This window comes from Ursus americanus, chromosome 16 (assembly GCF_024610735.1).
Source record: "Ursus americanus isolate L20-20 chromosome 16, mUrsAme1.1.p, whole genome shotgun sequence".
NCBI lineage: Eukaryota > Metazoa > Chordata > Mammalia > Carnivora > Ursidae > Ursus > Ursus americanus.
Window position 1 is genome coordinate 62,944,851 of NC_142142.1, and position 26,678 is coordinate 62,971,528.

Consider the following 26,678-nt stretch of genomic DNA (forward strand, 5'->3'; position numbering starts at 1 on the left):
ATCTTTTCTCACCAAGGGTAGAAAGGACACCCCCCCAAGACACTTGACTATGGGACTATGGGTACATTAATGCACATTTTCCATTACATAGCCCTGTATTTATTTTAATACACATACAAAAATAATAACCCATTAAACCATGATTTTACAGTTACGGTAGCTACAATGAGGCAAAACTCGGGGCGCCTGGGTGGCTCAGTGGGTGAAGCATCTGCCTCAGCTCAGGTCATGATCTCAGGTCCCTCTCCCTCTGCCCCTCCTCCTGTTTGTGTGCTCTCTCTGTCAAATAAATAAAATCTTTTAAAAAATGAGGCCAAACTTGTAAATTTCAAGAAAAATACAAATAATACTAGAGATGGTACTGAGATTTGACAGAAATTATGATGGCGGTAGGAGGATTAATGAAGGTCAGAAAATTGAGAGTTGGACCAACTCTACCATCTCTTCTCTCCCAGCACTTTCTGGTAAAACTAGTATGAGCAGCTTTAGATGGACTCCTGTTAAAGCCGTCTTAAGACGTCCCATACGATGTTCATTTACTAATTAACCTCCTGCCACAGTAACAGGTGCACGGAAGATGCTAAATAACATCATTGGAACCGACGAACGCATAAATACAGGAACACACGCATCAAAGAAGAAAGCCTCGCGGCCGGACGCCAACGAGCAAAGATGTGCTCCCATCAAGGGGAGCGAGGATGATTAAAACTAAGACAGCAGGGGGGCGCCTGGGTGGCACAGCGGTTAAGCGTCTGCCTTCGGCTCAGGGCGTGATCCTGGCGTTCTGGGATCGAGTCCCACATCAGGCTCTTCTGCTATGAGCCTGCTTCTTCCTCTCCCACTCCCCCTGCTTGTGTTCCCTCTCTCACTGGCTGTCTCTATCTCTGCCGAATAAATAAATAAAATCTTTAAAAAAAAAAAAAAACTAAGACAGCAGGGGGCGCCTGGGCGGCTCAGTCCCTGAAGCGTCTGCCTTTGGCTCAGGTCATGATCCCAGGGTTGTGGGATCAAGTCCCGCGTCGGGCTCCCTGCTCAGCGGGGAGTCTGCCTCTCCCTCTCCTTCTGCTTCTCCCCCTGCTTATGAGCTCTCTCTCTCTGTGTCAAATAAATAAATAAAGTCTTAAAAAAAAAAAAAAAGACAGCAGACTCCCAGTAAGACCATAAGACTTGGTCTCCTGCCGGCCCCTGCCTCACATGGTCCATTCTGATGGGTTTCAGCGAAGGATCCTCTGTGTCCCATGATGCCAATGGGCAGTGTCTACACAGGGTGTGAGTTATCGCTTAACCCACCTGTGGACGGGGGTTTCTCACCCCTGGGCCTGAATAAAGAGCGAGAGACACTGTGGGACCCTGGAAGAGGTGTCCCAGGAGACTTGGCAAAGGCAGAAGGGCGCTGCTCTGAAGGCGGGATCGCTGCCCCGCGGTGAGCACCTGCAGGGCTGTAAGCTTCGGCCGTGCGGGTGCTGAACCACCAGACAGCACCGCTGCAGGCGCTGCAGCCCTGCCCTCCGCCCTGGGAGCGGGAGCGGGGTGCAACCTGGAGCGCGTCAGGGCCGGCACAGTCAAGGAGCAAAGCCCACCTTTCCAAATGCTCACGGAGTCTTCTAGAAGGCTGCTCAAACAGGATAGGAAGGAATTGGACACAACTGTCTTGTGCCTCCTTCACACACACGTCCTGTTTGGTATTAATCATACAATTGCGACACCAAGTGAATCTAAATAATCTGCAAGCGTCACCATCTCTGATAATTGCTGGAGCTATTCATCGCTAATCAAAGAGGATGTTATGAAACGTGAGTTAGCCAACCTCCGGCTTTCTGGAAGTGCAGACCTGTATATAAAGAGGGCGCTTTCTGGCTGAGGCACTGGGACGGCCGGTGGGGAACATCAGTCCTTCGGCTGGGAAGGAGAGCTAAGGCCAGCATGCCCAGCCTTCCTCTGCTGCTGCTGCTGCTCTGCGGCGTGGGGTCCCTCGGCTTCCCGGCAGCCACCCCGGGAGCACAGGACCAGGACGTGCGGACGGTGCAGGTAGATGCCGGCTTTCACACGCCGCTAACGTAACAGCCTCTCTGTGCGTTTTTGCTCAGTAGTACCGAGCAGCACTTGTACGTAAGGGAGTTTATTGGAGGGTGGACTTCTCACACGGAGAAATGTTTGCTGGGAAGGGCCCTTTCCCCAAAACGGTATCCAGCTGTGCGCAGGTCCTTCTCTTCCCTTTCCCAGGTGGAGGTGAGTGGGAACTGAAGGAACGATAGGTTACAATTACGAATTGTAATTCGGACTGCACGCTCACTAGCGGTGGGGAGATTAGGCTCCACCAATAATAATTTCCACCATGAAATCGAAACGCCATCTTTAAAGTAGTTCTCCACCTCAGCTAAAACTTCTTATTGTCCATCTTTAGAAAAGAGAAAGAGTTCCCGTCCAGCGCTTCCATAATTTTCTCTTTCATCAGAAATACCTGGAAAACTACTACAATCTGAAGAGCGATGGGAAGCAGATCGTAAGGCAGAGGAACAGCAGCTTGGTGACTGAGAAGCTGAAGCAGATGCAGGAATTCTTTGGGCTGAAGGTGACCGGGAAGATAGATGCTGACACCCTGAATGTGATGAAGCAGCCCCGATGTGGAGTGCCCGACGTGGCTCAGTACGTCCTCACTGATAGGACCCTCCGATGGGAGCACACACACCTCACCTACAGGTAAGCAGACCGAGCACCGGAGCGAGGGCGCTATTTCCCATCAGAGCTGTAAGCAATGAGTCCTTACGTCTCTGTTTTATTCCATTTTAAGGATTGAAAACTACACGCCAGATTTGCCAAGAGCAGACGTGGACAGTGCCATGGAGAAAGCCTTTCGACTCTGGAGTAACGTCTCGCCCCTGACCTTCACCAAGATCTTTGAGGGTCAAGCAGACATCATGATATCCTTTGTCTGGGGAGGTAAGCTCTTCTTGTCCCACAGGAGTATTCTCACCTTAAGTTCGATTGCCCCTAAAGCCCTTCATCTTTGCATCTGGAAGAACTTGTTTAAAGGGGTGTTGATGTTATAGGCTTAAGGAAGGAAACTGTATCACATTTGCTGGAAGTCTCTTGGCCTCTCAGCAAAGCCAATGCTTTCTCTCCTGGGTTAGCCTAAATTGGAACCAAGAGGGACACTTCTCGAATTCTGTTTCTGACAGATCACTACGACAATTCTCCCTTTGATGGACCCAACGGAAACCTTGCTCATGCGTTTCCACCAGGCCCAAATCTTGGAGGGGATGCTCATTTCGATGAAGATGAAACATGGACCAACAATTACAGAAGTAAGTCAGCTGATCCTGTCTCTCTCCATTGCCCTATCCCTTCTTGCTTCACTGAAATATTGCTTGGCTTAACTGAAAGAACGCTTTCGTAGAAGTATGTATTTTTCTACTATCACTTATAAAGTTAATGATACATTTAGAAAACTGGAAGAGAAGGGTATTTCTGTTAGTAATAACACCTCTTTGGCTGCAAATAGGCCCCTCTAAAATTTCTATTTAAAAAATGTTGAAAATCTTAATGTTTTTCTTGTGGGCATCTACATAGAATTATTTTTTTATTAGAAGAACACACCAAAATTCAACAGTGTTAGTAAGATTATGTGAAAATTAAGGGAGGAGAGGTTGTGTTTTCCAAAATTTCCAGCATAGGCACATATCAGCTTGTGGATAGGAAGAAAAAAACTGTTACTGGGACTCCATTGCTTCTCCGTGAACTAATGCGCGACATCTAACCCCTGACAAGACTGGCCGATCTGTGCTGGACTCAGAGTCGGCTGAGCTGGGTTTTTCGTTTTATCAGTGTAAACACAGAGTTTGGGCTTTAGCCTATGTTCTCACTATTAATAAAAGCCTCCCGTCCTCCCATCTTTGGGGGAAAGTTTTATAGCTATTTCAAAAAGCTACACAAAAACATAAGCCCTAGTCCTTGTAGAGTCATGGATTCCTCTTAACTACATGTCTCCAAACTGAGAACACTTCGAGCAACCGCTAATGGGTTTATTGGACCTTTTAGATTACAACCTGTATCGTGTGGCGGCCCACGAATTGGGTCATTCCCTTGGACTTTCTCATTCTACTGATATTGGGGCTCTGATGTACCCCAACTACATGTACGACGGTGATGTCCAGCTATCTCAGGACGACATCAATGCCATCCAGGCCATATATGGTGAGTGCACAGAAGATTAGGGACGAGGGGCCGTTGGAACAGCCATCACCTGTCTCCTCTAAGAAGCTGTCCCACACCAGGCAGAACTAACTGCAGATCTCTTTTTCTTTTAGGACCTTCCCCGAATCCGGTCCAGCCAACAGGCTCCCAAACACCACAGGTGTGTGATAGTAACCTAGTCTTTGATGCTATCACTACAGTTCGGGGAGAAGTGATGTTCTTTAAAGACAGGTAGGCCATCAGCTCCATTTTGTGTTTCATGTTTGTAGTAATAACAGCGCTCACGGCTGTGGGTGCCGGTGGGCCACTACTGTGCACACACATTATTTACCTTACACTTGTTTGCATACATAATTATAATTATAATTAAATGTGAGCAATTTCATGCATTTGCACAATGTGATGAACTTGTAACAGCTTTTTCCCCCACATGTATTCTGTTGTTTGGTTCTCAGAAAAACATACCATTGAAGTAGAAAATTCAGTGAATAGAATCCCGTTTTTCAGATCAGTCAGGTAAGGCAGGGAGAAGGGAAGAGATGCTCTCAAGGCACTGGGTTCTCCAGTGACAGAGCGGTAACCGATCTTCTGACCCCCACTCCCCAGCTCTCCTCATTAATGCCCCTCCTCATGATGAAACATGGTTGAGGAGTATTAGTACCTTGTGAGGACAAACCCATGCTTTTCACGGCACCATCATGCTGAGCAAGGCTGTGTGGCCGCTTTATCCCAGTAAAGATGCCCCCACCCCACGCCTGTGATCTGCAGAGACCTAGAGAAGGGAAGGAGACATGGTGGGGAAAATCCCCGCGTTCATGGGGTTCCTCCTGTAAGCAGATATGGGCGGTCACCACATGCTTCTCTTCTCTCAGGAAGGCCCTGGAGCCCCCTTTGCAGCATGTGGCCTCACAAATGCTAGGGTCCCCTCACATGCGAGACGCAGGCCTGCTGACTGTACCATCCTGATTCCTAGAGGACCGTGCAAGAGAGTAATACAGTCTTTTTCTGAGTGAGGCCGTCCACAGAACGATCAGCGCTGAGGAAGGGCCAGGGTATCAGCACATAGCAAGGAGGGGTGCTCTGATGGGCTCACTGGTCAGCTGCTCTTCCTGGAGTCTTGTCCGTACTGTTTCATCACTCTGTCTGTGGTCATATCCACCCTAGAATGGAGGGTATTGGTTCCAAATGCTTCCTGTCCTCTCCTCTACTAAGGACAAGGCTGGGCGCAAACCATATAGGGTGTGACTCCAGCCAGGCTGTGCAAGGACATAGTTGGTTTGAAAGGAGCAGGACACACCTATCAAAGCAAGAATCTGAGGGATTTCTTCAAGGTACAGGCACAAATCTAGGATTCGCAGGAACTGAAAGGACACTGAAATCACTTATGTGTGACCAAGTCACGAAGCCATGGGAGGCTAGAGACGGTAACAGACTTGCCCAGGGTCTCGCAGCCAGCAGAGGCGGGATTGGAGCTGCCTGTCAGGCTGCCAATGGCGGGGGCCACAGTCTTCCCTGTGGGCTATAGAACCAACCCAAGGAGGAGGAACGGAATGGCTGCCAGACCTGAGTCTGAAGTTAACCTTTGCCTCTCTCTTATCAGCTATGTGGCCATAAACAGCTCCCTTCACCTCCCCGACCTTGGTCTCTCATCCGCGAGATGAGAGTACCAGGCTCTCGTAGGGTGTTGGTCAGGCGTGGTGCAGGGGAGAGGCCGCTGCCACCGGTGTGCCCTGGATGTTGGCGACCAGCAGTGGGTTCCGGCCACGGGCGTTCGCCACTGGCTCCCAAAGGCTCCGCCAAAGCCAGTGGTTAGATTGTGAGAATTTGTGCACAACTGATCCCTTTGTAATTATTTTGCTGCATGTGACTGTTTATGTTCTTGAGGTTGGTTGGGTCGGATGTGTTTGTTAGAGGTCAGCCCGCCCTTGCATCCAGGAGATCAAAACCTTTTCCACTGTTTTTCCAAATCAGGTTCTACATGCGCCAAAACCCCTTCTACCCGGAAGTTGAGCTCAATTTCATTTCTACTTTCTGGCCAGACCTGCCCAGTGGACTTCAGGCAGCTTATGAATTTGCTGAGAGAGACGAAATCCGGTTTTTCAAAGGTAACGCTTCCCCCTACTGTTCCGTTACTGTGAATTCATCTGCTCTGGGGCTGAATATAGGTGAGTCCTGGCCACTTTCTTTCCGTGGCCTTCGGAAAATCAGGCGATCTCACTTATCACACCGATGGGAGTCCATCACCCTCACTAAGCATAACCTAGTGCATCTCTGAGTCATTTTAAATAAGAAGTGTATCTATGCGTGTCCTGCCCGTCCATGAACCTGGACTTACGGATGCGTTTCCTCTGCAAACTACTTACGTACCCACCCTGGGGATGCTCAGGAACAGAAGGGAGGGGCTGGGGCCCACAGGACAGAGCGGATGACACAGAAACATTCAAGTGTCCAGATTTCCTAGAGACCGATTTTAGTACCAGTGGGTCTCCTGAGGGAGGGAGAGGCGGCCCTGGCAGCCAGCTGTCAAAGTACGGTCCTCAGACCAGCAGCGTGGACATCCCTGGGGAGTCTGTTAGAAACACAGACTCTCACTTAGCATGATGTCCTCAAGGTCCGTCCGTGGGATCGGATCCCACTCCAGACCGTCTGGAATTCTAACAAGATTCCAGGGCAATTTCTATGTACATTAAAATATGACAAGTCCTACCATGAATCGAATGGGACAAACTTCTTGGATTCTGTCAGAATGAAACATAATCCAATGACGGGCTCTTGGCTTTGAAGGCCCTATGCCAAACACCAGTATTTCTGCAGATAGATGTTTGGCATCATACACACAAGCGTTAGAGTACTTGACCCAGCCAGAGGATCGAATGCTGTTCAGATGGGCAAAAAACATTGACACACGCTTTCTGGCCCTTAGATAACAAAATTAAATAGGATTTTAGATGCGCCAAGTTTCAAGCTGCTTTTTCATAAGGGGTAAATGAGTGTATTTGCGCTGTGAGAATAATCCTGGCTTCGCGATCTAAGACCAGTTTTATGTGCTGTGGGGCTTACCAAGTATAAATACACGGATCTGGACACAGCACGGTTACTTACTTGGCACTGTGTTCTACTCAGATGCAATGGTTTTTATTTACAAAGGTTGCAAGTCATTACAGATTGTGAGTCATTGCAACCCTCTGGCCTTTGGGAAACCACTGTTGTGAACTTCCACAGCCCACGGGCAGCTAGAGGAGTGAGCCTTGTATCGCTGACGTAGCACGATGAACTCTTCAGTCACCGGGACATCTGGCTTTGGAAGAAACCCTCAACCCCACAAGCCAGTCACTCTCCAAGCTTACTGCAGATTAGAATTATGTAGGAAACTATAAATTGTATACTAATTTAATTGATCAGGGCTATGTTATTAGCATCGATATCTTTAAAAATCTCCCTACATGGTTCTAATGTGCAGCCAGGACACAGCTCTAACGTGGGAAGCTGAGGACATGGCTGGAAATCAACACACTGTCTTCTGGTGCCCTGGACAAGTATTTTCATCTTTTTTTTTTTTCTTTTTTGATTGGCAGGTGATAAGTACTGGGCTGCTCAGGGGCAGGAAATGCTGTACGGATACCCCAAGGACATCTACAGATCCTTCGGCTTCCCTCAAACTGTGAAGAACATCGATGCTGCTGTTTCTGACGAAGAAACTGGGAAAACCTACTTCTTTGTTGCTGAAAAGTACTGGAGGTAAAGACGGAGTGCAGAACATGTCAGCGCACCACCTCCTTCTACCTAGAGAGAACATTCTAGATTGAACCATTTCCAAATGAGTCTCATACTGCCTTGGCAGGCTGCCGTCTCTGTGAATGGCTATAACCAGTCTAGCAGCCATGTCCGTGGTTGGTGACGTCATGCAGCACTTGCACTGGGAATGCAGGGAGCACGTGGGGCTGAATTTGGAAAAGGACGGCTAAGAAGCAAGGCACTGACCTTCACAGAGCCCCTTCTGCCGATAGGAATGTATCTTTCATTGCAGTTTACTGTAGTAAGACAATGTGCAGCACCTCCTGGAGAATTAGAATTAGTTGTTGGCATTGAGAGGGACCTTAAAAATCTCCTATCACCCAACGTCCTACCTCCCCCTCCCCCATGCTACACAAGACCTATGGGGTTAAAAGTTTTTGTGAGAGTCCTGCTGCAAGTTCCCTGTAATGACTTTGAGAAGTCTACACAATTAACACGTTCTGATGCTTCCAATTACTTTTTGACCAGGTATGACGAATACAAACGGTCCATGGACGCAGGTTATCCCAGAGCGATAGCAACTGACTTTCCTGGGATTGGCCTTAAAGTTGATGCTGTTTTCCAGAAATATGGTAAGTGAATATATATATGTTTCCTCCATTGTGTTGTCATAGAGTAGTGTCAGCGTTGTTATTTGGAACAATAAGTGCCAAAAACATCTATTCTCACAAATGGCAGAGTTTTTCAAGAATTCGGGTTAAACCCAGAGATCATTTGTGTAACGTAGTAAGTCTCTTTTGTTTATTTCCAGGCTTTTTCTATATCGTTCATGGAACCACACAATACAAATTTGATCTTCAAACTAAGAGAATTCTGAGTATTGACAGAGTTAACAGTTGGTTCAACTGCTGAAGGAATTGACCAACTATTGCAACAGAAAAATACATTTCAAGAGCCCAAAGACGTGTCTTCCTGAAGAGTCATTTGCTTAAATAAAACACAGAGCTATGAAGTATAACTGTACTTACACCTCATTCTGCACTTACTTTTTATGCTTGAGAATGCAACGTGCTGTAGTTTAGTTCCACAGCTGAGAGCTAAGAAAGGCAGGCTCATGGCTTGTGGATTCAAATGGGCCAGTTTTGCAAAGAAAAAAAGGCTTTTCCAAAGTATGAGACCCTGACATCGATCCCGGAGGGCAGCTCTTCAAGAGAGGAGACCAGAGATACGAGTCTTCACCAGAGCAAAACCGTTCACAAACATAAGAGCAGCCACTAGACTGTCCTAATACGCAAGGAACAACTTTCATTACAGAAAATAAAGTGCTGTGTGTTTCAAAAAAAGCCATCCATGTCTCTACTGTTTTATAAACTTTCTAGTATATTTATTACACGATTATTTCCTGATGATAAAGTCATACATCCAGAGATTAGTTTTCAAATTTGAAGTGGGAATAGACGAATATGCAAAATATTCACGTGGGACGCTAGGATATACAACAAATTGGAATATCCCCCCATTTTCACGGAATTTACACCATGTAGAACAGGTTAAAACCTACTTCTCAGGTCCTGTGTAAAGATTCCCAAATGGGTTGTCGGTAAAAGCAGTGACGGTCTGGTAGAGACTTCTCCCTCTGACCACGTGGGGGGCTCTGCTGTCCCAGGGTCCCTCTCCCTGCCATTGTGGAGGAGGGGCGGCTGGTGCCTGGTGCCCAGCGGGGACCCGTATCACCTCCAGATGGAAACATGCGATTGCTGGTGCAAATTTCTCCAGTGGCCCCCAGCTTGCTCTGGGGCTCGTGGAAGCCCAGCTGCAGCTTCCGCAAGATGGACCTGAATTCTCAGGCCACCACTCCGAACAATTACTCCAAACCTCAGTAGATTTTGCTTAAGAAATAAACTTTGACTGTTCTAAGCCACTGAGATTCTAGATTGTGTGAAGGCAGCACAATCTAGTTTTCTTGATCAAGGTGTTGACGCCTTATTTGGGAGGATGTTAATGTAAGCGGAGTCCTCAGGTAGTAGCTGAGCCCCGCGAGGAGGAGACTGGGGGTGCTCATGGTGTTGGCGGAATTTCCAAGTACATAGAGAGCCTTATGAATGTTTTCAGGTACTCGTGGTTCAGAGGCAGGCAGTTCTCGACTCAAGAATTTGGAAAGAAGTGTAACCTCTCCTTTGGCCAGGTCTCCCCCCTTTTAATAAACATTTTGATATTGAAATATATATAAGATAAATACAGAGAAATGAGCAAGCATTAATATTCCTATCACTGAGTTATGACAAAGTGAACAACCCATGTAACTCTCACCCAGGATGAAGAAACAGAACGTCACCGGGGACACAGCAGGTCCCCACAAGATCCCGATCACCGCTCAACACTGCGTCAGCTTAGCTCACTAGAATCAGAGCCTAAAACAGGACTAGTTCAACGGGGCCGTGGGGGGAGGGGTGTTCTCAGGAGAAGAGTGGGCAAAACACTTTTGAGCAGAGAAACAGCTACAGAATGTGGTCGCAGATTGCTCTGAACTCAGGAGCAAGGGCTCTGGAGCAAACATTGAATCACAGTTAGTCCCACCGTGAGACAAAGGGGCCAGGCTTTTGTACCCCTGTGTCAAGCAGTCCTCAGTGGAGGTCTGGTTTGGGGGAGGGGCATAGCCCCCAGGCAGGGCGGCTCCCATTTGGTAAGGAAACGGACAAGTGGGAACAGCAAGCCGCCGTCCCCCAAAGTAGCCAGGAGGGTGAGTGCCCTGGTGCCGACGCGGGTCTGGAAACACGACCGACCGCATCCACTACACACTATTTCCCAGAGGCAACCACCGTGCTAACTTCGAACTTCTGAGATGAAACGTGCCTACTTCTCAACGAAATTAGATCCAGTTTAGTTTCTCCTTATCTCCTTCCCTGCGTTCAACATCACGTTTCTGCCCTTCGTCCACGGGCGATGCACTTTGATTTGTTACCATTTGGGGTTTTTTATAAATAATGCTGCACTTACGGAGGCATTTCTGTTGGTTATACACCTAAGAGTGCCCTTGCCGAGCCATAGAGGTCCTCAGTCACATGACTTCTGCAGATCTTCCCTGGGCCTCCTGTCTTCCAGCCACAGCAGCAGGGACTGCTTCCGTCCAGGTTTGAAACCAGCTTCTAGCCTCCTAGCTGCTCTCGTCAGGCCTGTACTTTCTGCTCCGGGGTTCACGTGCCCTTTCTGTGGCTGCTGCATCCAGCTCTGCTCTGGAACTCACTCAGAACTCACGCACAAGCTACCTACAGGTGAGAAGATCAGTCGCTTGTGGAGCCGTCATTTTACCAATGTGAGAGACACGGATGAAGAAATCTATCTCCCTCTCGTTCCCCAGAGAGATGTTCCTAAGATGTATTTCAAGTGGGTCCTCAGATGGTCCCGTTCTAAGCAAGACGTTTCCCCTCTCTGCCTGGCTGGCAATCCATCTTTGCATTGTCTCTCCACTATCCCTGTTTTGTTCTCCCCAACCCTCAATCCAGCCCTCTCTCTGGATCACATGCCTGAGTAGGTACCTACCCCTAAAATTTCATCTGAGGCTCTGCTTTCTAAAAATATCAGATTACACCAATTTGTGCTAGAAGTGGGGTAGAGATAACCCTTGGTATCAGCGTGTCATCACAGTTACCAAGACTCTTATCTGTGGTTGATTGTGAAGAAATAGAGGTGAACGATGAGTAACGGGTCATCAGCTGGCTGTGAAACTTAGACGACATGGGAGGACTGGGGTTATAGAAAGTGTGGAGTGGGCTTGTCGACCACACTGGGAATTTGGTAGGAAGAAAGTAATTCGTTCAGGGCAGCTAAGTATCAACTGAAGACACACTGTGAAAGTCCAAAGACATTAATGACATTTAAGAAAATCCTCATCTGTTATAGGCTGTGCTGAAAATCAGTCCCTGATCTAACTGCAAAGTTGGACTAGGAAGCTGGAATCATGGGGGAACAAATCTGAAAATACCGAACACCTAAATTTTCTTGAAACCTCCAGATGGCCAGAATAGGCTCTCCCCTTGCCAGAGGAAGGCAACATACCCTTGCACAGGGAACCAAGAAGCCCCGCCTGAGTCAATACCTCACAAGTTGAGGCTTGTCCTCCTCCCAAATTGCTTCCTTCACTCACTGTTTCCAGGCAAATAACTAAGGTCAGGTCTGAGCACAGTTCAAATCCTAGCTATGGCAGGACATTGCTTACAAACCAAAGGAATTAGAGGATATGGCCCTAAAGTATCACCAGGAGCCAGGAGGACATGTGTGGGAGTGGACTTGAAAGGCACTGGACCAGGATGGGGGCATGTAAAGCTGGACAGGGAAGAATTTATTAACCTGGTGCACTCATCCGTGAGAGTCGATATTCTGGCCAGGAAACCAGGTCTTTGTTCAATACTCTGCTTCCCTGGAGTCTCTACCCTGGGACACAACGAGATTCTACAGCATATGTGGTAGAAGCGCCCAACCTTGTGTAGTGTCAGCGGATGAGCCCAAAACCACAGGGAGATGGGAATCTGAGAATGGATTTATTATGTGAGATTGGAGGACCCAGCCCAGGACTCCTCCTGGTCCAGAGGGCACTGCCGTCACAGAGGCCACACAGAATGCACTAGTGACAGGACATCCTGGTGCCTCAGAGATACGCAGTGATGGCTGTTCTCTGTGGGGTGGGGGTGAGAGTATGAGGTGTGCTTGGACTCAGGCTCTCTAGCGTCCTTAGCATGAGGGGAAAGGACAGATGGCACACTTCACCATCAAAAGCAGGGTAAACCATAGCAACTCTAACAGGGAGGCTAGAATGGTTCTAGAGGGCCTTGATCTCCACAGAGCATGTGTTTCTAGCAGAACAGCCAGTAGGATTGCTGAACTTACATTTTTAAAAATCAAAAATTGCCAATATCAGTTACATAGAAAATCCTTGTTTCTCATTTAATTTCCAAATCTAACAAGATTTACAACCTCAAGCTCATTGATTGCAGAGGAGGCTAGGTCTCCTTGAGGAAGGATCCTCTTTCATACCTACGTACTTATGTTAGTACATAAGAAAGACCCTTCTTCACAGGGGCTGTGGTAGTGGGCTAGAGCTGCTGTGGCAAACACCACAGCTTGCGTGGCTTAAACAACAGCAGTTGACTTTCTCAGGATTCTAGAGGCTATAATTCTGAGATCAAGGTGTTGATAGGATGGGTTCTTCTGAGGCTTCTCTCCTTAGCTTGTAGACGGCCATCTTCTCCCCATGCCTTCCTGTGGTCTTTCCTCTGAATGTGCCAGTGTCCTATCTCCTCTTTGAATACAAACACCAGTTATGTTTGATTAGGACCACCCTAATGACCTCATTCTAATTCAGTTGATCCTTTTTTTCTATAAAAGATTTTATTAATTTATTTGACAGAGAGAGAGGGAGGGAGCACAAGCAGGGGGAATGGCAGGCAGAGGGAGAAGTAGGCTCCCTGATGAGTAGGGAGCCCCAAAATGGGACTCGATACCGGGACCCCGAGATCATGAACTGAGCCAAAGGTAGACGCTTAACCAACTGAGCCACCCAGGTGCCCCCAACTCAGTTGACTCTTTAAAGACCCTATGTCCAAATGCAGTCCCATCCTGAGTCACTGGGGCTGGGACTTCAACATATGAATTTTGGAGGAGACAAAATTCAGTCCATAACAAACACTTAGCCTGTGTCCGTGTGTGTGTGTGTGTGTGTGTGTGTGTGTGTGCACGAGTGCACGTGCATGTGGTAAATTATCCCACAAAGGGACTTGTGTCCATTTACCAAGGTAACTGTGCTTTGGGGAAAGAGGAGTGTCCAGATTTTTCAAAAACAATTGGATACCAGATTGGGACGGACACTGATAAAGAGATCTCAAAATAGCAACTTGATCTTCTAGTTCAGAAAGGAGCCTTAAGTTACACCTGAAACTCCTATTACACTGTATGTAAACTAACTGGAATTTAATTAAAAACTTTAGAAAAAAGAAAGAAGTCTTATGAAAATTAGTGATAAAGAAAGCTCTGACTCAAGCTCACGCTGGGTCCAGTGGGTCCATGGACACATCGTGTGGCTCTCTCTCTGGTCAAACTTGCCTCTTGGTTTGCTGACTTGTGAACTTAGAACCTTGGAGTAGGAAGGATGAGTGGGAAGCCTCTGAAACCGCTCCCGTCTACCTTCTCTATCAAGATGGTAAATTAGAAGCAACAAAAAAACAATACTACATCCTGAAGGATTGCAAAAAGCAGCCATACCCTCAAAGACTTAAAAGCAACAGGGAGGGTGGTCCCTATCACAACCCCATTCAGTTTATCATCTGGCCCTTGCTTAAAAACAGAATGAACCATGGCGGGTGATGGCGGACCTCCATAAACTCAGCAAGCAGGTAGCATCCCAGCGACCGTGCCAGACGTGACTGCTTTCCTGGACCAAATCAGCCCAGCTGCAGACTCAGCATGGAGGGACTTGGGAGGAATGGTTGAGGATTTCCCTTACTTTCTATGAGCCCAGAGGCACTGAAAATAGGGTATTTGCTTGTTTGTGTTTTGATTTGGCTTCAAGCAAAAGTTTACCTTCTCTAGTTGGAGGCTTTGGGGAGAATTTAGCCCCAAATGCTACAATAAGGGGAAGGAGTAGCTTTTTTCCTAGACCTAGTCCATGTGTCTTGAAGAGGCACTGTGCTGGCCAACTAATTGTAGTGAGAGCCAGGAGCTCTGCTCCGCCATTCAGCTCTCTGAGATCTTAACCAAACGACCTGGACTTTTCTGTAGCTTCATTTCCTATCTGAGCGAAGAAAACTAGTGCAAACTCCCAGGGCCTCCCTGAAGACAGACAAGGCTACATCGCCCGGCACAGAACCTGCCCCACAGAAAGTATTGAAGAAATGACTGCTGTCTTTTCTTTCCTACATCATCCTAAGCCCAGAATTTTTCATCTTTGTTACTCTCCTCTCTCACAGGCTTCTTTCTACAAAAAAAAAAAAAAAAAAAAAAAGCCCACCATTCGTCTCCTTAGTGGATAGTCATTTTCATGGCAAAATTTGTGACCTAAAATCTTCACCTAAATGACTAAGGAAAATAAAATGGGTGAAAATTCAGTAGTAAGCTGTGTTTCCATCTGAAGCAAAGTGGTATTAAAAGCATGGGAAAGGGGGCGCCTGGGTGGCTCAGTCGTTAAGCGTCTGCCTTCGGCTCAGGGCGTGATCCCAGCATTCTGGGATCGAGCCCCACATCAGGCTCCTCCACTATGAGCCTGCTTCTTCCTCTCCCACTCCCCCTGCTTGTGTTCCCTCTCTCGCTGGCTGTCTCTCTGTCAAATAAATAAATAAAATCTTTAAAAAAAAAAATCATGGGAAAGGAAGTCTCTGGCTTTGCAAGATAACCCCAACCTGTAACAATAGCAGGATTTCCAATAAAAGAAGAAGTTGTAAATTACCGTGGCTGGTGTTGTGACACGGCTGACCTGGGGCCGTGTGTGTGCCTGCAGTGTGAGAATCAGAGGTGGTTGGATGGTGAAAAGTGATAGGTAACCAGTTTTCTAAGAATTGGGCCATCCCGGGCGGGGAGCACTGCATTTCTCAGGCTTAGCTGCAGGCGCATTGAGTCATGGATTTCCGTGCGCCCCACGTGCGGCAGGGCTGACAACACTGGCTCCATCTTTGGCCTCCTGTCGTGTTCTCCCCTCTCCCGCACAGGCCCTACCACTTCAGAGAACTAACAAAGATCGCCTGTGGTTCACAGGTGGCACCCACCTTAGAGAACTACGCGCGAGCTCACCCGCACGCCCCTGGCTCTGTAAAAGCTGGGGAAGCCAGGGCAGGGGCCGGGGGTGTGGGAGAGCAGTCGGGCGCCGCCCGGATTGCCCACCTGGCCCCCCGGTCTGTAAGTTACCCAGATCAAACTGTGTAAACGCTAGGGGGGCTTGCTTTGTCTGGGGCATTAAAGTGCCTTCACAGTCTGGGGGATACGTCGCTGGCCCTCCTCCACCTTCTGACAGACAGCAGGCCAAAAGCTGCAGTGGACACAGCAGGGAGACACGAACCAAAAGAAAAGCCTGGATTAGCAGGATGATCAGAGTTAAGAACAGAAGCCTAACAGGTAAGTTGGAGTGGTTTCAGGCTTCAGTCTCGAGAAGGAGAAAAACAGAAAGTGTCAAAACGTGAGACAACAGTGTTGGGGTGAGAGCCAAGGTTCACAAGGCAAGAGAAGAGGCTTTTGGTAAAAATGTAAGTGGTAATGGTTAAGATTCTTTTTTAATTTTATTTATTCATTTGAGAAGGAGAGACAGAGTGCGCACAAGCAGGGGGAGGGGCAGAGGGAGAAGCGGGCTCCCCCCTGAGCAGGGAGCCCGATGTGGGACTCGATCCCAGGACCCTGAGATCATGACCTGAGCCGAAGGCAGACGCTTCACCGACTGAGCCCCCAGGCGTCCGTAACGTTAGGATTCTGACTAATCATCTCCACTTGTTCGCCGGCTGTCCTTGCATTTACTAATTAACTTTTCCGATCCTAATCTACCCCCTTGGGTTGTTCTAACCATTAGGAATAACACATATTTTAGGGCCTGGCATACAGTGGTATATGCCTACAAAGATTTCAGCTTTTTTTAAGAAACAATTCTATGCTTGCCTGACCATGGACACACTCTAATGTGTTCAACAATGTAACCAATAACTTACGGGCAAACCCAGGACTCCTCCCGCTCCAGGTCTTTAACGGCATCCCGGTGTGACGGGTTAGTGACGGATCAGCGCTCACACAGCGTCGCTCCCATGAGACACGTGCTTTGGTGTCAGTTACAATCACAGCTTTCATTACACACGAACTTTCACTGTGTCATTACCACAGAATGAGATCCGCCAACACCAATAAAATAATGACTCCCGTGGAGACCAGGCATCCCGAGCTCCCTGGATCGGTGCCTGCAGCATTGCCAACGGCTGGTCAGGCCAACACGCTTTGTCGGGTGAAGATTTGGGAGCGAGTCAGAGAAGACTTGTTCCCAGCATCAAACATACGTCACAACCCCACGAGTGAAGGGAGGTCCACCCTACTTTTACAGACGACAGAACATTGGCCCGCAGAGACGATACACATGCTCCGAGTCCAGCTATCAGCCCAGCCCGCTCTCAGGCCAAGGACCATGGCACCGCACCCAAGCTAACCCGCCGGCCTCAGAGCCACCTCCTCCTGGAAGCCCGCCCCATGCAGTCAGCAGGCTTCCGTGCAGGGAGGGGCTATTCCTGCACACTCAGGAACTGACAGTCCCGTCATGTTTTTGGGACATGCCCTTCAGGCATGGCAGAGTTAATTTAGCTTTGGTGAGAGAAAATCAGAATTCTCCACAAAAATTTTAGGGTTCTCCATACTAATAGGTGAATTCGATAAAAATAAGTTATTGCAGACTTATGATGTGAAAAACACCCCACTGGGCAGAGAAAAGAAGGAGAGAGAATGTGTGATGTACATGCAGAGGTGAGTGGTGATGGGGAGGACCTGCCATCACTCCCTGTGACAAATCTCCACCCGTCTCCTCCTGTGCACTTGGCGGGGGAGGCAGGGAGGAAATGAGGATGAAAAGAAGATTTTTTTAAAAGCAAAGAAGAAGAAGGTCAGAGGTATTTTTCAGTCTAAGATGCAATTTGATTGATTCCAAGGTAATGAGTTTTTACAGAGTGGTTACTGTAAGCAAGTCTTGCACTCTGAAACGCGTGGCATCCACTCGGAATGAGCGAACAAGGCAGGGGTATCCGTGGCTCCTTCCTTCCTCAATGGACCCTCCTTTCCAGCACCTGCTCCCTCTGCTCCATGCCTGCCCCTCCCCAGGAACAGTAAATCCATCTGAAAATTAGTAACGGCTGAGATCTGGAACTCAAGCAATGAAATATCTCTCCTAGGGTCTTCTAGATAACAGTGCCCACATTCAGAGCAGTTTTACCTGGAATTTCTTTCCATGCATCTACTTATTCTTAACCCACTTACATTTGAGTTTAAAATATAGTCTTTTTAAAAGAAAATTGCACTGCTTTCAAAAGTCTACACATGGGACATTTTACCAGGCTCTTCAGCTGCTTCCCAATAAACACACTGAGGTGACGAGTCCATTCCTTTTCCTCTGTACCAACACAGAAACCATTTCTGAGAAATCAATCATTCTTTCCTCACCCAAGTTTAAAAGGGGAAGTCTTTACATTCAATGTTTATGAGTATTCTTGATGTTCAGATTAAAAGAAAACACATGCGTGAATCACGCTTCACATAAAAGCAGCATCGCCCTAAAAGGACAGCCACTGGAGGGGCACAGAAGCCAACAGGCAAAGAAGGGTGTTTTCCTGAGATAAGGACCGTGAGAATGGAGCATCTCGCCATCCTCGTGCTGTTATGTCTGCCAGTCTGCTCCGCGTATCCACTGAACGGAGCAGCGAGGAAGGAGGGCTTGACCACGGATTTTGTCCAGGTACGTCATGGTGGCGGCCACTGCAGCCACGCGCCCTCCCAGCGGCAGGAACAAATGTGCCTGCTTGGTCTTGCAACACAAACAAGGCTTTGATTGGTAGTTACTGTGCTGGAATAAGTTAGCACTGGAAACACTAAAGTACTAGAGATGGGTTGTCCGTACCTTTGAACAGAGAAGGGAAACAAGGGGCAGGAAGGGCTTAGAATTCCTCAGGCTTGTATAACAAAATACTAGCAGCTGCTCTGGGGCCAAATGAGATGAGCAAATGAGAACTGCATGAAACTTCTCTGGCTTTAGAATTTCTTTGGTTGAAATAAGAGGAACATGCTCTTTTTGATTTTTCAAATAATTTCAGGTAATGTTCATATCGTTACTTGCCAGGTTTAGGCAAAAGAATTGATCCCACTTCAGTCTTGAACCAGGTCTATATTAACAGTATAAATTTCTGCCCCCTTTCTGCCTTTAAAAACCATTCCTTTTCTATAGTTGGACAGAGCTCCTTTACACGTCCTAGATGGGTTGCTGACTAACTCATGAACTATTTCATGGCAATTTGACCTTTTAAATCATTCAGTTGAATTTTTGTTCTTTAATATCCCATTAGCAATACCTGGAACGCTACTACAACCTTGCAAAAGATACCAAAGCATTTGTGAGAAGAAGGGACGGTGGTCCTGTTGTTGACAAACTCCGAGAAATGCAGAAGTTCCTCGGGCTGGAGGTGACGGGGAAGCTGGACTCGGACACTCTGGACATGATGCACAAGCCCAGGTGTGGGGTCCCCGATGTCGGCGACTTCGCCACCTTCCCCGGCATGCCCAAGTGGAGGAAGACACACCTCACTTACAGGTGACGGCTCCAGAAAGGTTTTCACGTAATATCGAGATTTTGTAAATGACTGTCACAGGAGAAAATAACATCTTCAATGTTTCTCATCAAGGGTTATGAATTATACGCTGGATTTGCCAAGAGATGCTGTTGATTCTGCCATTGAGAAAGCTCTGAGCCTCTGGGAGGAGGTGACTCCACTGACTTTCTCCAGGACTGACGAAGGAGAGGCTGACATAAAGATCTTATTTGCAGTTAGAGGTAAAAAAACAAAAACATGAAATGCATCCATTTATCCAGTTGCTGTTGTGGGGTGGGGGGATGTTCCAAATAGATCTTAATTATCTATCTTTCCAATAAAAACATTTTCTCTGTTAGATCATGGAGACTTTATCCCCTTTGATGGACCTGGAAAAGTTCTGGGTCATGCCTACCCGCCCGGGCCCGGCATTTACGGAGACGCGCACTTTGACGATGACGAGCAATGGACGAGGGATACTTCCGGTTAGTTCCACGTCTCTCGGAAGGATGTGGGTGGGTGATTTCTTTAGATTTAGGAAATTCTTAATAGCTAAGAATCTTCAAGAAGTGGGTGTTCCACATTTTCCAGATGGCCCAAGAATTAGTACAAAGTATTTCTGTTTTAACCATTTTTCAGATGTCTAAAAAGTTTATTCTCTGTCTTGGTAAGCACAATATGGGAACACCGTTAAGTAGTTCTTCGATGACTACGGTTCTGGTGTGAGCTGAGGACCATCATTAGGAACATCCTCTCATTATAATGAATTACACATACCCAAGGGCCAGTGCACCGCATGGATCCTGACTTAATCCGGGCCCTTGATGTTGCTTGTATGCAATTGGGGGAAATTTCTTCCTTACTCTTCCAAACAGAGATGAGAGTTAAATTTCGGAAACGGAGGTCCCTGTTTAGGTTTTGCTGGTAAATCAGCATTTTACTGTCTCTAGGTTAACAAGAGCTTCTATAGTCTTGTTCTGAAGGGAAGGACTAGCCCCCAAATACAGTGTCAGATTTTTTAAGTAGAAGAATATTTCTCAATTCATAACTGTATGCCTTGAGGATTGGCTTCCAAAGATTTCAAAAAACAGACTAAAACAAATACTACTACTTCTGAAATTCATTGGGATTTATAATCGAAATGCAAACAGAATCTCTGTAGGGAGGAGGAATGTGACGTTTGTGCTGGATAAATTTCTTTGGTTCGACTGATTTAACAACTTCTTCCTGCAAAGTCTCTAATGAGGACTTTACTAGGATCACAAAATTACACGAATAAAGCTTACAAAAGTAAACGTAGCATGTCAGACATAATTCCACGATGACTTCTGATTTTTTTTTAATAATATGAAGGAAAAAAATACAAATACAGGTAGTGTTTGTGTGGCCCAAATCTCTTTTGTGACAAATGATAGGCGTGATTGGGCATGCTATCTTTTAGACCAATCTCACAAACCCTGTAACAATTATCCTTACTAATATTTCCGGACCCAATATGTGTTTAATGATAATCTTGAGGTGGAAAAATTATGCCGGCAAGAGTCCAGTGGAAAAGAATGGGAGAATGCTTGTTTAAGGATTTCAGAATTGAGATGAATAAATTGTGATTCATTGAACTGAGACCATAACTGGCAAGCGGTAATACGTTGAGACCGTGTTTATCTTTTCCTTGGCAAATGGAGAGAAATGTTTATGGATGTGGTAAACAAGGGGTTTGGTTCCATTCCGGAGCACAAGACAGAGGAGCTGGTTCTCGGGAAGTCAATAGGATCCTAAGACGGGAGAGGGGGTAGGCGGACATGGGTGGGTATTTCGTCTCAAGGACTGACTTCAAGAATGAGCCTTGAGAAACACTTGGCTTTCCATTAAGTGTGTGATCAGTCCGCGGGTCAGTTGACCACAGAACGAGGCAGGAAAGCGCCGTGTGCCTCCAGGACGTAAACCAACAGCTGACCTGCGTGATGATGTACGTGCGTTTAAGGAATAAGTCCGTGTTATCTCTGATTTCTTAACTAGGAACCAATTTATTCCTGGTTGCCGCTCATGAACTTGGCCACTCCCTGGGTCTCTTCCACTCGGCCGACCCTCGCGCCCTGATGTACCCGGTCTACAACGCGCACACAGACCCGGCCCGCCTCCGCCTTTCTCAAGATGACGTGGCTGGCATCCAGTCCCTGTACGGTGAGCGAGGCTGCGGAAAGCAGGCCGGTAGCTGTGCGGGGACGGTGTTCGGGAAAGCTGGACAAGGCCGCGTGAAGCCTTTGCAGCTCTTCTCAAAGCACCTGACAGTGTTTGGAAAGCATGGACGTGGGCGATGGCATCACAGTTGTCCTTCTGTTTGCCTCCCCCAACCGTTTGCTGCAGGATCTCCCTCTGTCTCCCCGGATGACCCCGCGGTGCCCCCGGAACATGTGCCTCCAGGACCCGAGACCCCAGCCGCGTGCGACCCCAGTCTGTCCTTCGACGCAATCAGCACTCTGAGGGGAGAAATCCTATTCTTCAAAGACAGGTCAGACCGGAACCTTCCATTTCCCTCTCTGTTCTTTCCATGTACATGCTTAGAAAGGACAACAGAGAAACCTGGTAGAGATTTTTCAATGCTGAGAGCAAAAATGTTTTCTCTGACCTTGCAATCACTGAGATCTCGGGCTTCACCCTCCACATTTTCCTAAAAGCACCAAGCTCGTTTTCGAAGACTTGGTCTGATTCTTCTCCTCTCATTGTTGTTCCTGGTCGCTATAAGCCACGCTTGCTTTCCAAAGGCTCACGTGGAACTTCAGAATTAGAGATTTATCTTTGTTCCCTTTAAAAACGCCATCGGGAGAGCATGACACTTAATCAGTCAGCTGACTCACAGCAGATAAATATGCACACGGTAACACATTCAAGCTGCACACATGGGGAGAAAGTGAAAAGCACGTCTCCCTGCCACACTGGCTCCCGGCATCCACCCACCGTCAAGGACACGTGTAGAGGCTTCCAGAAGCGTTGTGGAAATACTGACACACACACGCACACACACACGCACACACACACACCGGTCTCTCTGTTTGAAAACGTAAGCGGTGTTATGGCCCCTACACTGGTTTGCAAGAATGTGGTCACCTTCTCTCCAGAAGGTCCTGCCCCGGAACCCGCTGGTAGGAGGTTGCGTATGGGCCCCCAAGAAAAAGCAAAGACCTTTCCCCACCGGCGATTTCCCTGATTTCTGCCTGCCCTCGAGCCTCACAGACGGCGGATGGGGGAAGATGGATGAGGCACCACGATGAGACGTTCACTAACGGTGAACGTCTGTGTCTCCGTTTTCATTTCCTTTTCTGTATGTTTCAGGCATTTTTGGCGCAAATCCCTCAGGACGCTTGAACCTGGATTTTACCTGATCTCTTCGTTTTGGCCGTCCCTTCCTTCAGGCCTGGATGCTGCGTACGAAGACACGAGCAAGGACATTGTTTTCGTTTTTAAAGGTCGTTATGAAATAATAATTTCTCTAACTTGCTGAAATTGCCGCTTTCACAGGAAAATTGAATAGGGTTTAATTTTCTCTACTCTGACAAAGTGTGTCTCCTTCGTCACTCTAAGGTAGTGAAGAGATAGCTGGATCTGGTTTTCTTTTATTTATGTTTGACAGATAATAAAAATGCACGTAGGGATATAAATTGCTCAGAGTTGTCAATTCCTTCTTTGGATTTGTGTTCATCCATTAGAATCTGCAAATTTTTGTTAAAAACCCACTTTGAGCTGGGGATTAAATCTTTATTACGAAAATCAAAGGTGCTGAGTATTTCCAAAACCCAAAGTCTTAACTGTCATAAAGTCAGTGTGACTCTGAATTATTTTTCTTAACAGGAAATCAGTTCTGGGCCGTCAAAGGAACTGAGGCACAAGCAGGTTATCCAAAAAGCATCCACACCCTGGGTTTTCCCTCAACCGTAAGGAAAATTGACGCAGCCATTTCTGATAAGGAAAAGAAGAAAACATACTTCTTCGTTGGAGACAATTACTGGCGGTAAGAGGGGCTGGGATGGCTTTGTATGGAGCCTCGTTAGGGAGATTATTAGATTTTTTTAAATAAATCTCCCACCCCCTCCGTCTAAGTTGCTCTAACTTCCAACTTTCTGATTATGAAGGAGACAACTTACTCGACTTCTTAGATATCATAAAAGCCTCTCAGAATGGCTCAGCACCGGGTCATAGATGCAGACAGCATAAGACATCAGGAGAGGCCACCTGAGGTCCAGACACCAGCCCATCATAGGAAGCCCAGGTGTGTCAGGCTGTAGAGACCAGGTCTACGGGGCAGGTGTGATAGAGAACCAGAAGTTTTTTAGCCAAGTGATTACTCAGTTCCCATCTCTTATGTACACAGTCCTCATGCATTTGTGGCAGAAAGGCATTTGGGCTCTGTGTGAGGCTTAGAGACTTGACCTCAGACATACGGAGGGAGACCTCTGTGGAACAGCAGGATACTCTGGTCCCTGGAGAAAATGTTGGTCTGTGCTAAGCTTATAGTGCAGGAAAGTGATACAGTCTTGTAGTCATAAACATGTTTCACACTTGTTTCCCCTACGTGAGAACGATCTGGAGGGGTAACATCACACCGTGCTCAACGTTGAGCTGTATTTCTTTCACTTGGTACAGATTTGATGAAAACAGCCAGTCCATGGAGCAAGGCTTCCCCAGACTAATCGTGGATGATTTTCCAGGGGTTGAGCTGAAAGTTGATGCTGTATTTCAGGAATTTGGTAAGGAGGCACTGCTTTCATTGCCCATGGGGACACTTGGGGGCACATTTTAAGGAATCAAAATCATGTGGAGAATCCAATTTTCAAATCATTCCGTCTTATACCCTTTATACTCCAAACCTGTGAACATTTTAACTTTCTAATTTCTGCAATTTGACTTTAAACTTTATTTTTCCTGAATAATTTCCAAGTCTCTGTTTCATACCTGCACATAAAATCAAAGGGTACTTCCTCACACCATATTACTCCGGTCTCTACGTTGGTATAAAAACACAACCAGGTATGAGCCAGGGTTACTAATGGCGGGTTGTTATGCTCCTTTCTCACCCTCTTGCCTGTTCTCTCCCATCCCAAGGGGACTCGCCTGGACTCCTGCAGTCTGCAGCAGCCTCTATGACATAATTGATTTGTAAATAAACAGTAGTCTTCCCATATGCTCGAAACAGACAAAATTTGATTCCTGGTAACTGGTAGATGGGCAGGTGATACTTGTGCTCATTCTGAAGGAATTTGGAAGGGAGATGCCAGGGTTTGACCATCCTAATGCTCATGAGGCGTATGATCTTGTTGCTAAGACGACTTGACTTCAGTGCGTACAGAGCAGGAAATGGACCTCCAGGGCTTTGCACTGTCGGCCTGATTCTCTTGGGTCCGACGGCCTCCCAAGCTGTGCTTTAGGACCCACTGGGGGAAGTGGGCATTTTTAAAATACCACAGCATTTTATTACTTTGGAGGCAGTATAATCTAATGTTTTAAGAGCACTGGCTTTGAAGTCAGCGGAGATGGAGCTCTCCTTCCATCTTTCATTAGAGATGCTACATTGGGGAAGCTGCAAACTCTCCCTAAGTCTCACCTTTTTTTTTCCTGGAATGATTTCCCTTTATTGTTAAAGGATTTTTTGTTTTGTTTTGTTTTATTATTATGATGATGATGATGATGATATGTTAGTCATCACACAGTATATCCTAAGTTTTTGATGTAATGTTCCATGATTCATTGTTTGCGTATAACACCCAGTGCACCATGCAATACATGCCCCCCTTACTACCCATCACCGGGCTCACACATCCCCTCACCCCCCTCCCCTCTGAAGCCCTCAGTTTGTTTCCCAGGGTCCACAGTCTCTCATGGTTCTTCTTCCCCTCTGTTTACCCCCCCCTTCATTTTTCCCTCCTTCTCCTACTGATCTCCCTGCTATTCCTTATGTTCCACATACGAGTGAAACTGTAGGATAATTGTCTTTCTCTGCTTGACTTATTTCAGTCAGCATAATCCCCTCCAGTTCCATCCATGTCGATGCAAATGTTGGGTAATCGTTCTTTCTGATGGCTGAGTAATAGTCCATTGCATATATAGACCACATCTTCTTTACCCATTCGTCTGTTGAAGGCCAAATTCTCACCTTTGTCCTCATGAGTGACGTCTCACTTCTTCGGTGGGAGAGATGAGACGAAGCACGTGAGGACGTAGCGCGGTGGCACGTTCGGGAAGCACCCTTCATTAATGCCATCCACTATTAGCTCCCTCTTACTCTGACTTATGCATGTTGCAAAATTGGTTTACTTGAAGAATGTCTCATTCTTGTCCTTGTCTCTATTTACAGGATTTTTCTATTTCTTCAGAGGATCGTTACAGTTTGAGTTTGATCCTGATGCCAGGATGGTGACACGTACACTGAAGAATAACAATTGGTTTTATTGTTAGATGAGAAATGAAGGAGATAGATTCAAATGAATATAATAATTCACTTAATTTATTATTAGTCAAAACGATGAGTTTTTCCCGCCTGTGCAGTGGGCAAAGAAGATGAGCCTTGTAGACACTTCCATGTGTCCTGGAGCGTTTATCTGGATCGTTTCGCTTGCTGTTGGGTCGTGCTGAATAGAAGTGGGAGACATCCGCATGCACTATCAGAGAACGCTCCTCCATGGGTGTTTTATTTGCTCTTTAATAAAGATTTTTATGTGTGACCCGTTCCTTTTTTCTCAAATAATTCATTTTTAATATAATGACCACAGTGTGGACATGGCACTTGGCAGATGTTCTGCTAGTACGTGTAGCAGGAACACACGCTCCACGGATGGCGCATATGGCTGTCAAGGACCCTCTCCCCTTCTCTATTCTCTCTGCCCACAGGATGTTTGTTTTCACTTCCAGATATCTAAGCATTCCTTACACACCTAAGGACGAAAGAGCTTAATCAATAGTAGTCCTGTAGGACTGGGTCTGGACAAAGTTGGGAAATAGAAGTCTAGAATATTGGAGCTTAAGGAGCTAGCAAATCACTTAGTGCGTGTTATCATTTACAGGTGAAAGAAAACTAGTTTGAAAGCCAGCCACCGTTTTTTTCTAACCCAAATGTTATTGCAGTAGTGCCCTCTGACTGTCCTGGAGACCAAATTTCTCATGTCCTCCTCACTCTTCCAATAAAATATTCTCTGGTTCCCATTTTGTAGGTGGCAGCTCCTGGGGACATGCCAACTGCATGAGGCTTACCATCACTGAGTTGTATGCTTCCCAACATACCAGGTACCCTACAGAGACTTGCTCCTTCTTCTACCAATTCACCTAAAAGGCCGGCAGTATCTTCAGTACAAGGAGTAGGACAGCGAGGAGAATGCACTGGCCCCAAGCTCTCTGCGCTCTGTCTGGTGGAAGTAAGAAGTCCAACACAAACACAAATTAGTAGATGATTGTTATGAG

The 26,678-nt window shown here is 46.9% G+C and overlaps 2 protein-coding genes across 2 annotated transcripts; both read left to right on the forward strand.

Moving 5' to 3' along the window:
• The first annotated feature begins 1,880 nt into the window (after nucleotides 1-1,880).
• On the forward strand, nucleotides 1,881-9,262 carry MMP1 (matrix metallopeptidase 1). Its single transcript, XM_045797516.2, has 10 exons — nucleotides 1,881-2,028; nucleotides 2,456-2,700; nucleotides 2,792-2,940; nucleotides 3,180-3,305; nucleotides 4,039-4,194; nucleotides 4,308-4,425; nucleotides 6,166-6,299; nucleotides 7,770-7,932; nucleotides 8,458-8,561; nucleotides 8,741-9,262. Exons 1-10 carry the CDS (start codon nucleotides 1,924-1,926, stop codon nucleotides 8,839-8,841), a joined length of 1,401 nt encoding a protein of 466 aa, XP_045653472.1. The 5' UTR covers nucleotides 1,881-1,923; the 3' UTR covers nucleotides 8,842-9,262.
• A 9,018-nt stretch (nucleotides 9,263-18,280) lies between these two features.
• Nucleotides 18,281-25,775, forward strand: LOC123792353 (stromelysin-1-like). Its single transcript, XM_045797514.2, has 10 exons — nucleotides 18,281-18,385; nucleotides 18,990-19,234; nucleotides 19,326-19,474; nucleotides 19,592-19,717; nucleotides 21,249-21,413; nucleotides 21,597-21,741; nucleotides 22,563-22,696; nucleotides 23,079-23,238; nucleotides 23,871-23,974; nucleotides 25,579-25,775. The coding sequence occupies exons 1-10, from the start codon at nucleotides 18,281-18,283 to the stop codon at nucleotides 25,677-25,679; spliced, it is 1,434 nt and encodes a 477-aa protein (XP_045653470.2). The 3' UTR covers nucleotides 25,680-25,775.
• The last annotated feature ends 903 nt before the right edge of the window (nucleotides 25,776-26,678 follow it).

Bases quoted from the DNA above. Each gene is read 5' to 3' on its own strand.
- MMP1 (XM_045797516.2), top strand. From the start codon at position 1,924: ATGCCCAGCCTTCCTCTGCTGCTGCTGCTGCTCTGCGGCGTGGGGTCC. The intron at 4,195-4,307 runs GTGAGTGCACAG...TTTTTCTTTTAG, and splicing joins TGCCATCCAGGCCATATATG to GACCTTCCCCGAATCCGGTC. The intron at 6,300-7,769 runs GTAACGCTTCCC...TTTGATTGGCAG, and splicing joins CGAAATCCGGTTTTTCAAAG to GTGATAAGTACTGGGCTGCT.
- LOC123792353 (XM_045797514.2), top strand. From the start codon at position 18,281: ATGGAGCATCTCGCCATCCTCGTGCTGTTATGTCTGCCAGTCTGCTCC. The intron at 23,239-23,870 runs GTAAGAGGGGCT...CACTTGGTACAG, and splicing joins GTTGGAGACAATTACTGGCG to ATTTGATGAAAACAGCCAGT. The intron at 23,975-25,578 runs GTAAGGAGGCAC...CTCTATTTACAG, and splicing joins TGCTGTATTTCAGGAATTTG to GATTTTTCTATTTCTTCAGA.